Here is a 14,354-nt window from a genome sequence, read left to right as displayed (position 1 = left end):
GTTATAGTTAGGATAAGCTCAGGTATGCAGTCTATTTACTCCCAATGTATTTAGTCTTTTATTCCCTATTACCGATATATGGTAATTTTCAGATATTTCAGACCTGCAGCTTGCACAGTCATAGCCTACATAGCGAAATACCAGGACTACTGGGGATTCTGGGAGTCGTAGTCACCAAATTCTGAGTAATTACAATAATGCATTGGTGATCAGCTTTCAGTTATTTTACATCCTTTCAGGAACATTTTGCAGTTTTTGGCTTATTTGCAAAAAGTTAAAAACAGTGTTTTGGCCTTTTGTCTCAAATACATATTATTATGATATCTCAGTGTTTATTTATTGTGCCTTAGTTTTTTTAAAAAAAATATGCCAAAGGATTATTTGTCTTACCTGTTTTCAAGATTGTTCTATAAACATTTATGTTCTATAAATTTAATAGAGAAAAACTGAGCCTGTCACTTTTTAGACTTACTGACTGATGGCACCTAGCTGAACATATCTCAAAGATAGACACCACTTTACAGAATTACTGAAAAACCACTGAATAGGTCTTAATCATTTTTATAGGTCCTGATTCAGATTCGGCTAGATAAAGTGATAAATTTGCTTCATGACGTATTTAAGCAGTACAAAGAACAAGAGGAAGAAGAGAAGAGATTGATATCAGGTAAACCCTCAGAATTACACAACTATTGCCAGTTTTTGCTTCCTTTACAAGTACAGGTCATTTCATATGTTGCAATTAAAATATGTGCCGCCACAATGTGTAAATTGTGTGATGAAAACATGGAATTTATTAGATGTAAATAATTAGAAAAACATTTCCATGAAGGTGGCTTCCATTGTCAAGTGGGCCCATGTCTTTTTGTTGTGCTGCTTTCCCCACTTCTTTGTTGCCGGGCCATAACTCACAATTATTGAAGCCACAGAAGATGGGTAAATAGGTTGGCCCATTTGACTCATAAAAATCAAGCGATAGAGCACAAGGAAAAGATGAAAAGATACATCTTGTCCTCTTCTTCCTCATCCTTGGAGTCAAGAGGTAAATGACTAGATGAAGCACCAGAATGCTTCTCTGTCGCCCATCCAATGTTCTTATACTTCAGATCTTACCATTTGTCCATGTCTGTCTCCGTGTGGCAGAATGCAGCAGTTTTAAAACATCCAGCACCGCTGCTATAAATGAAGAGGAGAAGAGAATGCCTTTTGCCTTGATTGCAGCTCGAATACAGCCATTTGAATTCCCTACTTACAATCCACCACAATGGGCTGTTGAACTGGTAAGTACCACCAGGAGGACACCAACAATGCAATCCCTAAGAACCCTCTTTGAACCCTATTTTTTCTGAAGCCAACCAATCTATAGAACCAGCATCAGTGAAGCTGTCAAAACAAGTTTGTGAACATTATAAGCACTAAACCTCAGTTCTCTTAATTTTTCACAATTGCCCTTTTAGATGATCTTGTTAAAGGTATTATCCTAAAACAGATGTTGGATTTTTTCCCTCCTTACATGAGCCAGTGTGGCCATCGTCGTCGTTCAAGTTAAACCTGATTCACCAAATGTAAACATAAGTTTATTTATTTAGAAAATTGATACGGCCATCCATCTTAAATAAGGGATGTGGTGGCTCAGTGGCTAAGACGCTGAGCTTGTTGATCGAAAGGTCGGCAGTTCAGCGGTTCGAATCCCTAGTGCTGCGTAACGGGGTGAGCTCCCGTTACTTGTCCCAGCTTTTGCCAACCTAGCATTTTGAAAGCACATAAAAATGCAAATAGAAAAAATAAGGGCCACCTTTGGTGGGAAGGTAACAGCGTTCCGTGTGCCTTTGGCATTTAGTCATGCCGGCCACATGACCACGGAGACGTCTTCGGACAGCGCTGGCTCTTTGGCTTTGAAACAGAGATGAGCACCACCCCCTAGGGTCAGGAACAACTAGCACATATGTGCAAGGGGAACCTTTACCTTTACCATCTTAAATACATACTCTGGGTGGCTAACAACCAAATAACCAAAAATAATTTAAAAACAAAACCCTATAGCCCCTGTAACCAAACAAACTATAGATAAAATATAAAAAGGAAGGGTTGGGGCATATTGAAATAGAGTCAAGGGAATGGCGGTGAAAATTTTTATCATGCAAGAAGAAAAAGAGAATAGGAAGTGAGGAAGGAAAAATGAATCTCTTGACGCTTGCTCCCCTCAGTAGCTTACTTTTCAAAAGGTTTTTCTCACTCTGTCAGGTTGGAAGATTTTTTTTTTTAATGAACTTCAATATTCTGCTGATACAGTATTAACTTTTAAAGGGTTTTGGGATTGGTTTGGTTTTGATTTGTTTTTGTGTAGGTGGCTAGTGGGCTGACATCTTTTTGCAATGATTTGGAACAAAAGGAACTGCTGGCTTAGCTCGTGTAATATTCCATGGCAAAATCTACTGAGGTTTTTTTGCTACTGTTTGTTTGTTTGCTGTGTGAACCAGCCATTGTAGTTTACAAACCATAGTTTATGTACAGTGCATTTTGTGAACGTAACCATTTGTAGTTTATTGAATTATACGAACATAGCAATAGTTTAACATGTGCAACTCATCCAGTCTCATAAACAATTTATGGGATAGGATAAGGTGGAAGGAGACATAAAGGCCAGCCTCAGAGCTGCACAGTTTCCCTCTTTGGACCTAAAAAAAGATTTGCAGCCTTAGTGTAGTAGCATTGTCTGGATAGTTCTGCCTAGCCAGGATTACTCTCAATGGAGGCAGTATAGCATCTGTTACTGTATTACCTGGGCTCTTATTCTGGGTAGAGAATGGCAGAAATGTACCTGTAGAGATTCTAAACCATCCAGGTCATGGTTGCCCCAAAGATGTTTTTCGAAAGAGAACTGGACTTTCTTGTTTTTTTCTGAACTTTCTGTCAGAACTGAAGAAGCTTATTGAAGGGGTTCCCAACCCCCGGGCCGTGGCCCACTACCGGGCCTTGAGCCTTTCAGAACCAGACCACCGAAGTGGTGGGCAAGCGCATGCACACCCCCATCTCACAAGCAGCAGGTAAGCACTTGCGCAAATGGAGCTGCACACCCACCCACCCACGCATGGAACCATCCCTTCCCCCAGGGGTGAAATCTACTTACTTTCCTTACCACTTCGGAAGTGCACACGCCCCATGCATGCATCACATGTGCGTGCAGACCCTCTGCGCATGCCCAGAGGTTAAAAAACACATTACTTCCTGGTTAAAACCAGGAAGTAACGACACCCGGGCGGGTGGGCAGAGACTCGTGCCGCCATCGCTACCGGATTGCCCAATCCAGTCCGAACTGGGAGCATTTCACCCCTGCCTTCCCCCCTCCCCCCCGCCCCCTGCCAGTCCGCAAAGCCAAAAAGGTTGTGGAACTCTGGCTTATTGGATGAGAAGGTAAACATTTTCAAGGAAAAAAATCAAGGAAGTCCAGTTGCCTTTTGAAAAGCACCTTTGGGGCAGAAATGTCCATGTCCTTGTCTTGGCTCTTTGCTGGATCTGTCGTGATGTGATCACACATCTTCCTTTTGATCCTCCTGCAAGTAATCTTGGCTGCATTTATACACATCATGGAGCCAGGATTCTTTTCAATATTCTTGTTCAACAAGCCATTGGTTTTGGACATAATGCTAAACTACAATAGGTGGATTTTCTCATCACAGCAAGCAACAGAAGTAACCATACATTAGCCTAGTATTAAATGTGAACCAAGTAAACGTATGCGTCAGAATTTATTTTTACAAATCATGACTAACAATGTGATATGTAAGCTACATTATGAACAAAATATGTTCCAATCTGATACTGATGACTTTTTTAAAAAATGAGCAGAAACACATATCCACATAACAATTTGGTTTGTTGATTTTTTTTTCTCCCTCCAGGCACCAGAAGTTTTGGGCATAGTTCCTCTTAAGTCTGCTTCAGTGAAAATCAAACAGCTCCACCACTTTTATGATCTAAAGGTTAGCTGCAATTGATCAAGTCATGCTCTGTGGTCAAATTAATGTATTCTATGCAAGCAGTAGTTAATGTTAATTTAGTGGCTGTATCCAATTCGGCATCTCCAAGTATGTAGGATTTCAATTATTGCAGCCCGAGATGACAGTATGTTCATTTTTAATTGGGGGTGGGGGGTGTGGAATATTAGAGGAGCAGAAGGTTCTGAATATAGGTTCTGAATATCACTTGTTGGCCTCCTTAAAGGAACTGCCCCTGCTGGGCTCCCACAGTAACCATGCCACCTATAAGTAAGGCCCCAAGAGTGCTTTCGTACCCACTCCAAAGGATTTTCTCTCACCCTATCAGTACCCCTTAGTTCAAATGCACACAGGCAGTCCTCAATGTACAACTACAATCGAGCCCAACATTCCTGCTCTTAAGTGAGACATTTCTTAAGTGAGTTCTGCCCCCATTTTACGAACTTTCTTGCCACTGTTGTTAAGTGAATAACTGCAGTTGTTAAGTTAGTAACACGGTTGTTAAGCGAATCTGGCTTCCCCATTGACTTTGCTCACCAGATGGTCCCCAGGACACTGCAACCGTCATAAATACATGCCAGCTGCTAAGAGTCTTGAGTTTTGATTACATGACCATGGAGATGGGTGGGGTCGTAAGTGTGAAAAACAGTCCTAAGTCACTTTTTTTTCCAGTGCCATTGTAATTTGGAATGGTTACCAAATGTACTGTTGTAAAGGACTACCTGTATATTCTTGGGACTGTACAGCTACTGTGAGTCCAGGAAAAGATGCAACCTCTTGAAGGAGCCCAACAAGAGAGGCATGTATGCCAGTGGTGAAATTCAAAACTACCGGTTCTGTGGGCATGGCTTGGTGGGCGTGGCAGGGGAAGGATACTGCAAAATCTCCATTTCCATTCCACTCTGGGACCAGCCAGAGGTGGCGTTTGCCGGTTCTCCGATCTACTCAAAATTTCCACTACCGGTTCTCCAGAACCTGTCAGAACCTGCTGAATTTCATCCCTGATGTATGCCCATATATGCCTATGAAGGAACCTTGCTGCTTCAGATTCAAAGTACCAGGCATCCATGGCATAACATTTTTCCTGTACCAAGAGAACTTTTGTAGCAAGTTATATGCTGGGTGTGTGAATCATGAACAGTAAGGTACTTTTTAAATTTCATTTGGTTCATTCATTTGATTTTTAGGGATATCTGGTTTTTGTTTTGTTTTGTTTTACCTCAAGGTACCCCAGCATTTCAGTAGCATGGCATATCAACCATTCTGTGTACATCATGCAGCCACTAGTTACAAGGTTCCAAAATATTCTCAAACTCTGAAATCAGGCGCAGAGGTAATTAATCTGTTCTGTGTTTTACTTTTCTTTTTCGGATGTGTTTTTTTGGTCATGCTATTTCCCTGCAATAATTTTCTGCCTTTTTTCAGGAAGAGCTGATTCCACTAATACCTGCCTCTGAAGAAGAACCCTCAGTTACACAGGCTGAGGAATGGGACACTTCCCTCTTAAACCTGAAAGCCCCCGAAGCTTTGCTTCACCCTCCAAACCATCATCCACTTCAAATTTTTGTGAGTAAAACAGAGTAAGGAACACTGGGACAGTTTGTCCCACCAACAAAGAATGAGGAATACACGCAGATAAGATTGTTGCTGTATAATTTTAGGACAGTTGTATTTGATCTTGATCATATGCTTACACACACACACTTTATTTAATATTTGGACAATAATCTATCTAATTCAGGATTAATTAACAAATGTTTGCTAAGATCTTGGGTTTTATTCCCATTCCTAAATGTTTCCCAATTCCATTGTGTTGATTGGATTTGCACATTGTGCTGAAGCATAGTATAGTTTGCTTGTTCACACTTCTGGTTAGTGGATCCTATCTTATGACTTAGCATGTTGTGAGAATGCAACCATGGATGTTTATTAAATAAATCTTAAGAGTGTTCCCTAAACAAACAATTCCTCCCAGGCAAAAATTTATAGTCCTTTTTGCTCCAAGGATGTCTCTCCATCAGCAGCCAAGTATCATTTGGCCCTTGGATGAAAGCCTTTTTTAAAATGCAACCTCCAACTATAAAATAGTTTTCTAGCATGATTTATTTGAGCACCGTTGGTGAGGTTTGCATAGTCCAGTAAGATACAACCCGAAGAGGCTACTTTCCCACAGTAGAAAAGGAGCAGCTATATTTTACCGTGGTGAACGAACCCAGTCAAAAATATCAAGATCGCTAATCAGAACTTTCAGAATTGCTAGGCTGATCATCTTTCTATCAGACTCAGCATGTCATCCTGTGTGACTTCATTTTATATGCTGAGGTGCTTCCTTTTGATGGCAGTAAAAGCTATGCAAGATAACTGTAAGCTTTTCTTTGTTTTTGTTCCTTGTCAAGGCTTTTTTTTTCCCCAGTTGGCCCAAAAGTGTTCTTGCTTCAATGTTTTTCTTCTTTGCTTTTCAGAATCCTTGTCCAGGACTGCTTGATCTCAAGCTACCCCTACCCTATACAGAAACCAACATGGAATATCATGTTTGCCCTCTTCCAAAATTTCCAAATTGCAATAAATTCCCAAACGGCACTACAGTTACACAAAAGAAGTTTCTTCATCATAGGGTAAAACTTGTCACTGGAACTTTTAACAGCTGACAGGGATGGTGGATAGCTTTTCCTAACACGTTTATGGTCATTTCAGGAAGTGATTCGTGGTGTGACTAACTGGAGAAAATTCCCACCAGTTATCAATTCAACCTTATCGGGCACAGTGCCTTTGAGTAATACGGCAGTGCCATTTTGGTAAGAATAATTATCATTTTTATTAAGAGCATCTTCACTCTCTAGAGCAGAGGTCTTCAAACTTGGCAGCTTTAAGACTTGTGGACTTCAACTCCCAGAGTTGAATAGCTGGCTGGAGAATTCTGGGAGTTCAAGTCCACAAGTCTTAAAGCTGCCAAGTTTGAAGACCTCTGCTCTAGACCAAAGTGGGCCTTTTTCACTTGGAATACTGCTAAAAATGGTAAAGAGAGTTTCAGCAACATAATAGAAAAAGTTTGGAAGTGTTTGACTTTGTAAGAAGCAGTGGAAAGCCCTTCCCCCAAATTTCTGGATGCTTTCAGGCTGCTTTTCTTAAAGAAAAATGTCCTCTGGGTGTTTTAGATCCCCTATATTCCCAAATAAAATGTTTGTCATATTTTATAGGTTTGGTTAAAATTAAAAATATTGAGAGAGGATTAAGCTGATGCCTCTGCTGTAAAGTAATACTGCTTCTAGACACATTATATGAGTTGATTATATGGAATACTTTTAGTATCCTACTCTTCAGCTGTTTAGGTTCTTAAATTTGTTAGCTAAAGTCAGTTGCAAACAATGTGATTATTATTGCTCATCAGTACCTGGCTCAGATTTAGCTATAGGTACAAATCCTGGAGCTTACTTAGTTTGCTTATACTAGGCATATTTAATAGAAAATGAAACATAGTTAAAGTGTAAGGCATTGGGAATGGTTTTCAGAGACCAGAAATTTTATACTTTGCTTCTCAGCAAAATGGGGGGAAATGGGAAAATGATTGAAGACTTAATACAGTGAGTAAACGAGTTGGGCTTATTCCACAGACCATAATTAAAACAAGCCTGAACTTAGCAGTGTGTGATGTCAAACACCATATATTCTAGATCGTTAAGAGAAAATAGAGGTAAAGCACGGAGGAGGAGGAGTATACAGGTAGCCCTCAATTTAACAACCATTCAAAGTTACAACGGCACTGAAAAAAGTGACTTATGACCAGTTTTCACACTTATGACCTTTGTAGCATGATCATGTTGATTGCATGATCATGTGATCAAAATTCAGATGCTTGGCAACTAGTTCATATTTACATGATCATTGCTGGGTCCCAAGGTTACGTGATTGAGCCTTTTGCAACCTTTTGATCAGCAAAATCAATGGTGAAAGCCAGTTTCACTTAATAACCATGTTACTAACTTATCAGTTGCAGCGATTCACTTCACAACTGTGGCAAGAAAGGTCGTAAAATGGGGCAAAACTCACTTAACAAATGTCTCACTTAGCAACAGAAATTTTGGGTTCAATTGTGGTCAATAAGTCAAGGATTACCTGTAATAGGGAAGATCCTGTAATGAATGTGACTCTTGTTCGTTGTAATACATTTTAATTGCTTGGTATTATATTAGAATAGGATAACATGCTTCATTTATTTTTCATTTGAAAGAAAAGGATGTAGGTATCAAAGCCAGGAAAATGACATCAGTGCTGTAGTTCATATTCAATTTGAAACCCTCCACTTGTGTTAGAATGCAATACTTCTATGGATTAGGAGACGTGAAGTCCCAATAAAACTGGAAGAGCCAGCCCTAAGGTTAATTTCAATTGTCCTTACCACGTGCTTCCCTTAACATCTCAATATGATTCCACTTTCTGCAGCATTGATCCTTATAACCCCGACATGCTTCCAGATGATGCGCCTCCAATTCTGCATGAGTTACCACAACAAGACAAGGAAAATGTGGTGGACGAGTAAGTTTTCTCTCCACTGTTCATTCCGCATAATTCTATTGCATATCAAGCACTGGGATTTAATATAAGCAGGTGTTTATGTGTGGGCGCATAATTAAAAGCTCACAAGATTGCCGTCAGACATCTTGAAAAGTAAAATAATTGGCAACTTAAATTTTAGAGCAATTGAAGGAGAGGCTGCCGTCTTACTTACACCACAGATGATAAAAGCCGAATTTCCACAGATTGACTTCTTAGCAGAAGAGAATAAATCAAAGGAGGGAAGGTATGTCTGTTTCCGCTGAAATCTCATGCAAAGCCTATGCTCTGGTCCTTAAAATGTGGACTTCAGGCAACATGCAGTTGTTCTGAACAGGAAATGCAGGGATGAAATATTCTGAATGGATAGCTTTCATGTGAGAGAAAGAGAGGCTTAAATGCTTCATGAGCCTTAGGAATAGTCCACAACTATTTATGGATAGTTTTGCCCTTAAGCACAAAAATCAGATAGGGTTAGGTACAGAAATCCATTCAGAAGTGTAGTTTTTGTAGTAAGGAAGTAAAATATTTAACCAACCTTTCCTTGAGTTACAGTCTGGAATTGGGGAAAGGGATTATTTTTCTTCCTAAATAATAGTTCTTTGAACAAAAAAATGTTGCCACATTCTCTGTATTCAACCCAAGCTTGCTTGGATTTTTGTGGCAAAGCAATACACTTTATAATGCTGACTGACAAATATTTATCCTCTAGGCTTGATTAAGTTTTTCTGTTCTTAAGTCTAGAGTCTCAAGGCAACTAAGACGATGGTCGGAATAGTCTCTTAAAAGTGTGTTCCAGGCAGCCAAGCGTGGTGCCCAAACAGCTACATTGTGCCACCATAAATTGCCACTACTTTAGTTCTGGAGAGCTTGCTGTCATATACATAATTTAAATGGCATTCAGCTCCATTTAAATCACATTCACACTAATAAAATGCATTGGCGACAAGCTTATTCATGCAGGAATGTTCCCTACAGGCAGAGTTGACAAAGTCCATCACTCTTTGCCCCATCCCTGCACTTATTAGTTATATTAATTTATTTCTAAACACCAGGCCTTCTAAGACATTCTGGAAAAGTCAAATGTTTGCGCACTCCTTTATGTCATTCTATTGCTCATAATAAAATTATTACCCAATAATAGAGGGGTGCTTTTTTGACAATTATTTCTCTTTTATTTCTCTTTTAGTGAAGGAAATGCAGAAATGAAAATTGGTTCTTTTACATCTCTATATAAATCTGTGCCTGTTTCCAGGTAATGGAATTGTTTGAATTGTAAACGCCAATGGATTGCTTTGGTATTAGCGCTAATAGAAATCATACTGAAGTGTATTGTTAGATGTACACTTCAATAAGGTTCCTTATGGCCTTATTCAGTGGATTCAAAAGAGCAAAAGGATAAGGCTGGATGCCCTCAAGAAACTTAATAAAAAAAACTAAGAAAGGCTGGATTTTAGTAAAATTCAGCAAAGAATTGCAAATATTGATAAAGCAATGGGGCTTACTTCCGAAAAGGCCTAATAATGTTCGGTGATTTCTCATTCTTTACAGGTTTATTTGAATTTGGGTTTAACTGATTTTATTGAGATTGGAAGGTTTCTCCCTTTATTTGGCTTTACCAAAACTCAATAATGATGCTAGTGGCATTATAGAATAAAAAAGAAACTAGAGTGTATTTCAAAGAAATGGGGTTTTGGTTTTTTTAGCATGTTACAGACTTGCATTTAAAAAAAAAAAAAACATTATAGAATGGCTGTTTTCACAAAAAGGCAAAGTGATGTCACTTTTTTTAAAAAAAGTCTTATTTTGCCCTAGAGCAGAGTTTTTTGGAACTTGGCGACTTTAAGAGGATTGGAATTCTGGAAGTTGGAGTCCATATATCTTAAAGTTGTCAGGTTCCAAAAACCCTTCTCTAGCACTTCAATACAAAATGAAGATGGGATATGAACATAAGCTTTCTTTTTATTCTACAGTTCTTCAGATCTTCAAAACATACTTTTCTTCCTCTTCTTCTCCCATCCCACCCCACCTCACCCTATCATATTCCGCCCACTTTCCAACATACAAGATCTTTTCTCTCTCTCCAGTGCTGTTTGTTTCATGGTCAGTTCTTTTCAAGCATGTGGAATATTTTTGTTCTTTCCCTCATTTCCATAACACTTAGAACAGGGGTGTCAAACTCACAGCCCATGAGCCAAATGTGTCACGCACTGGTCATGCCCACCTCCACCCCCGGTTTAGTGAAGGGGGGGAAAGTCACGTGACACCCCTGACTTAGAACATATGGAAATCACTTAATTGATTCTGCTCCCTGAGGCAGAAAGAGAAAACTGGTTTAGCCTTCTGATAAAACCTGCTCCTTAAGGATGCTAAACTCATGATGAAGCTCACCAGGAGAGCTGCTATTGAGAACTCACTCCATCTTTTCTTGTAAAGAGGAAGTTAGTTGTACCAAATAGGTAACCCATCCTCCCCCTTGAAGGTCTGTAGAACCATTTTTTACAAGACTGGTTTTTTTATCTATATATTTATAAATTGGCCAGGATATCCAGCTTGGAGGGCAAAACTAGGACAACCTAATCAAAACAGAATCTATGGTAAAAATAGAATATGTTTTGTTAGCCTGACTCTGTTTGAATTCTAAGAACAGTTTTAAACAACAGCAGGCTATGGATGATAATATAAGATTATATTTTGAGACCTCAAGGTATGATCCAAATATATAAATATGACAGCAAATCTTTTATTTTCCAAATCATCATTTGCCTAACTTTTTAAATTTAAAACCGTATTTCCTTTTGCTGGTCTGAAAACAACCTAATTTACATGTTCAAACTTTTTCTGTATTCTTATTTCTAGTGATGTGAGGGACATCGTGGATTCATATATTGCAAGTCAGAAAAATATATATGGCCGAAGGATTTCAGAAACTGCAGAGAAACTGAAAGAGAAGACAATTGACAAGACTATGATCCTAAATTAGATTGTCTCCTTGGGACAGGCTTGAATGTTTTTAAGTGCCATTCACATTTTTCTATGCTTCTTATAATGTGAGTCACCCAGTAGGGACACACAACATTCTAGTGATTCAGGAACAGAACATTCCAGAGAGTTCCAAAGTATTCTGTTTCCCTTCTAGATTATGTCAAACCGAGAAGCAATGGAACATTCCATTGCTTTTCCCACTTTTAAATTGTCAAATTTTGCTGATCCTTAGTGCCCCTACTGTTATACTTCCATGCAAGATACTATAACTTTGCAAATTAAATTGTATTTGTGCAGGAGCCTCTGCTACACAAAATGAAGCATATATTTCCTCGCTACTGAGATCAACTTTGTATATTAGCACAGGAAAGAGTGTCAAATAAGTTGTTACGGGGGTGATAATCCTCCTTGGGTAATTGCCAATTTGATCTTCTATGTTCCTTATTTCTTACTCTCATCTCCTATGTGGCCTATTTAATTATTGCTGTTAATATGTATATATTTATCCATCCCATTAAAATTCCTAGACTGGCCAGTGTATATACATAAACCCACCTAAACTATTTTTATATCTGTGCATGTATAGTGTTGTCAGTCTCCTGTGAATGAACCCTTACCGCTTTCCAATAAAATGTAGAGAAAGTACTACATTCTGTATTTGTGCTGAGTGGCTATAATATGAATAGTATTATAAGATGGACCATCTTGAAGTATTTAATTCTCTTGTGTTCCTGAGTCTAACACAATGGCTGTTCTTCAGACTACAAGTCAAATAGATCAGGTCAGGAGTAGGCGGGATGAGATGGTTTGAACTTCAGTTCTTGTTAGCTGTATCCAGCGCAGCGATGGACAAGGGACCAGGGGCAGGGGGGTAGAGTTTTAAAAGAGCTGCACTAATTTGCCAACCCCTGGAAAAAGCACATTAAGTAGAAAAAGTGATCAGGAATAGGCAAACACATGGCCCTGCTCTCAACATGAATCCATTCAGAACCAATTTAAAATGATACATAAAAGTTGTCTTAGCAGCAGTCAAAACAGAAAGGAAGTCTTATTTGTTGTTCCAGCAAAGCCAAGAAAAATATCATGCAAACAAAATGTCAGCAAATAAACTTGCTCCTGTTAAAGACAATAAATAAATGTGCTTCATTTTCTCCTTTTTTTTTTGTAATAGGATTAATTTGTTAGGCAGGTTTTCTTACCTTGTTGCCTCATATCTGTTTCACCTGGCAAATCATCATGTATTTATTAATACACATATTAATATATTGATTCATGGCTTTCATTCATGTAAAATTGTGTTACAAGGGGTGGATTTATGGTGTTCATTAATATCTTAAAAAATGGAAAATGCTGATGAGTTTTGATGCTTGGCATTCATAGAAAAGCAGTGTATTTTCTAATGTTAGAATTACAACATAATTAGGGTGAATTGTATGGCTAACTACAGTTAACAGGTGTAGTAGTAAGTGGTTTATCTTAAACTGCAGGATTATAGGGAGAGGAGAAAAATAAACTGACCTGAATAACAAATAGATTTAAGCCTTTTTAAATTCTAATGAATAATATCCTAAAGTTGTAAATGTCCCATTCAGACCTGCATTCATTTCTGTGTACTGTACGTTGCTTAATTTTCATTTTCTGTGAGGACACAGAATATATTTAAGTTTATGAAATTATTCTTCTAAATCTGCAGGTAGTACTATATTTGCAGTTTTCTATTGACAGGTGTTAGCTGTTGTTGTCTTCTAATGGATATCGTGAACCTTCTCTTAGGGACACTGAATATTGCACTGAAGGCTTTTTTCAGTGCCATTGTAACTTTGAATGGTCCTTAAGTGGTGTAAATTGAGGGGAATTTTTTTTTCTAGCAGTTGAATCTAGCACATAAAAATAGCTTTGTTGGATGAGACCAAGGTGCATCTTGGCCAGCATTTTTTGTTTGTTAGTTAGTTTGTTTGTTTTCACAGTGACCATGGCCATGCTTTGGGTTGCTGTCAAAGAGAAAATGAGATTTTCTGCTCTCCTATCTTTGCTCCCTTTGGAATCCTCCGGATGTACAGATGGCATGGGCTAAAGAGCAGCCCATCTCAATAGTGGCAAACATGCTATGGGATGTTCTCCCAACCAGAAATACAAATGCACCTTTCTTTTCACAATGTTGTAAAGACTTCCCTAATCTAGAGTCAGATAGCAGGTAGTGTCACGGTGCAGTACTAGAAAGAGTCAAGAAAGCAAGTTAAGAGCTCTCTTGTTATCCAAGTAGACGTCTAGTTTGAAAATGCCTTTAGAAGAGTCAATCTAAATAAACAAAGCCATTCCATTTTCAGGAACCATTCTTGTTTCCATTCTTTTTTTCCTCCTTTTTCCGTTACTCCTTTCTAGGGTGCCTCCTGTTAGTGATCTGTAAGCTAGCACACCCGGATTCCTTTATTTGTGAAGTGGGAATATAAATGATTTAAATGTTAACCAAACAAATAATCCAGTTAATAACCAAAAGGTTGGCTGGTGGGCTTTAAGGCCAAAAACTTTTCAGATGACTTGTGATTTATAACAGAGTATGACTCTAATGTGGCCACTTTGAAAAATGATTACAAATCTTCAGCTGATGCACAAAAGGCAAATAAAGGACTGTGAAAATGAAGAACTGTGCTGCCATTTTTAAGACACCAGCCTTAACTACTAAAGTTGGTAGTTCTCTTCAAAGCAAGATTCAGAGTATTTGTACCTTTAACTTTCTGTATGGCTTAGGATCAATATGTTATCTAGAACAATTGCTCTTGCATAAATCTGCTGGATATTAAGATCTATTAAAGAAATAAA

At 38.5% G+C, this 14,354-nt stretch overlaps 1 protein-coding gene across 1 annotated transcript in view; it reads left to right on the top strand.

Moving 5' to 3' along the window:
- The window catches only part of CFAP221 (cilia and flagella associated protein 221), a 34,896-nt gene extending 22,716 nt beyond the window's left edge, over positions 1-12,180 (top strand). The window contains exons 15-25 of the mRNA XM_034423507.3: positions 568-667; positions 1,144-1,280; positions 3,903-3,983; positions 5,224-5,331; positions 5,424-5,564; positions 6,461-6,613; positions 6,693-6,793; positions 8,439-8,531; positions 8,692-8,796; positions 9,739-9,804; positions 11,409-12,180. Coding sequence (XP_034279398.2) covers positions 568-667; positions 1,144-1,280; positions 3,903-3,983; positions 5,224-5,331; positions 5,424-5,564; positions 6,461-6,613; positions 6,693-6,793; positions 8,439-8,531; positions 8,692-8,796; positions 9,739-9,804; positions 11,409-11,532 — 1,209 coding nt within the window. The 3' untranslated portion in view covers positions 11,533-12,180. The remainder of the gene's footprint in view (positions 1-567; positions 668-1,143; positions 1,281-3,902; positions 3,984-5,223; positions 5,332-5,423; positions 5,565-6,460; positions 6,614-6,692; positions 6,794-8,438; positions 8,532-8,691; positions 8,797-9,738; positions 9,805-11,408) is intronic.
- The last annotated feature ends 2,174 nt before the right edge of the window (positions 12,181-14,354 follow it).

The sequence above is a fragment of the Pantherophis guttatus genome, chromosome 1, assembly GCF_059756535.1.
Source record: "Pantherophis guttatus breed Tessera chromosome 1, ASM5975653v1, whole genome shotgun sequence".
NCBI classification, from domain to species: domain Eukaryota; kingdom Metazoa; phylum Chordata; class Lepidosauria; order Squamata; family Colubridae; genus Pantherophis; species Pantherophis guttatus.
This window is presented reverse-complemented; position numbering and strand designations above follow the sequence as displayed.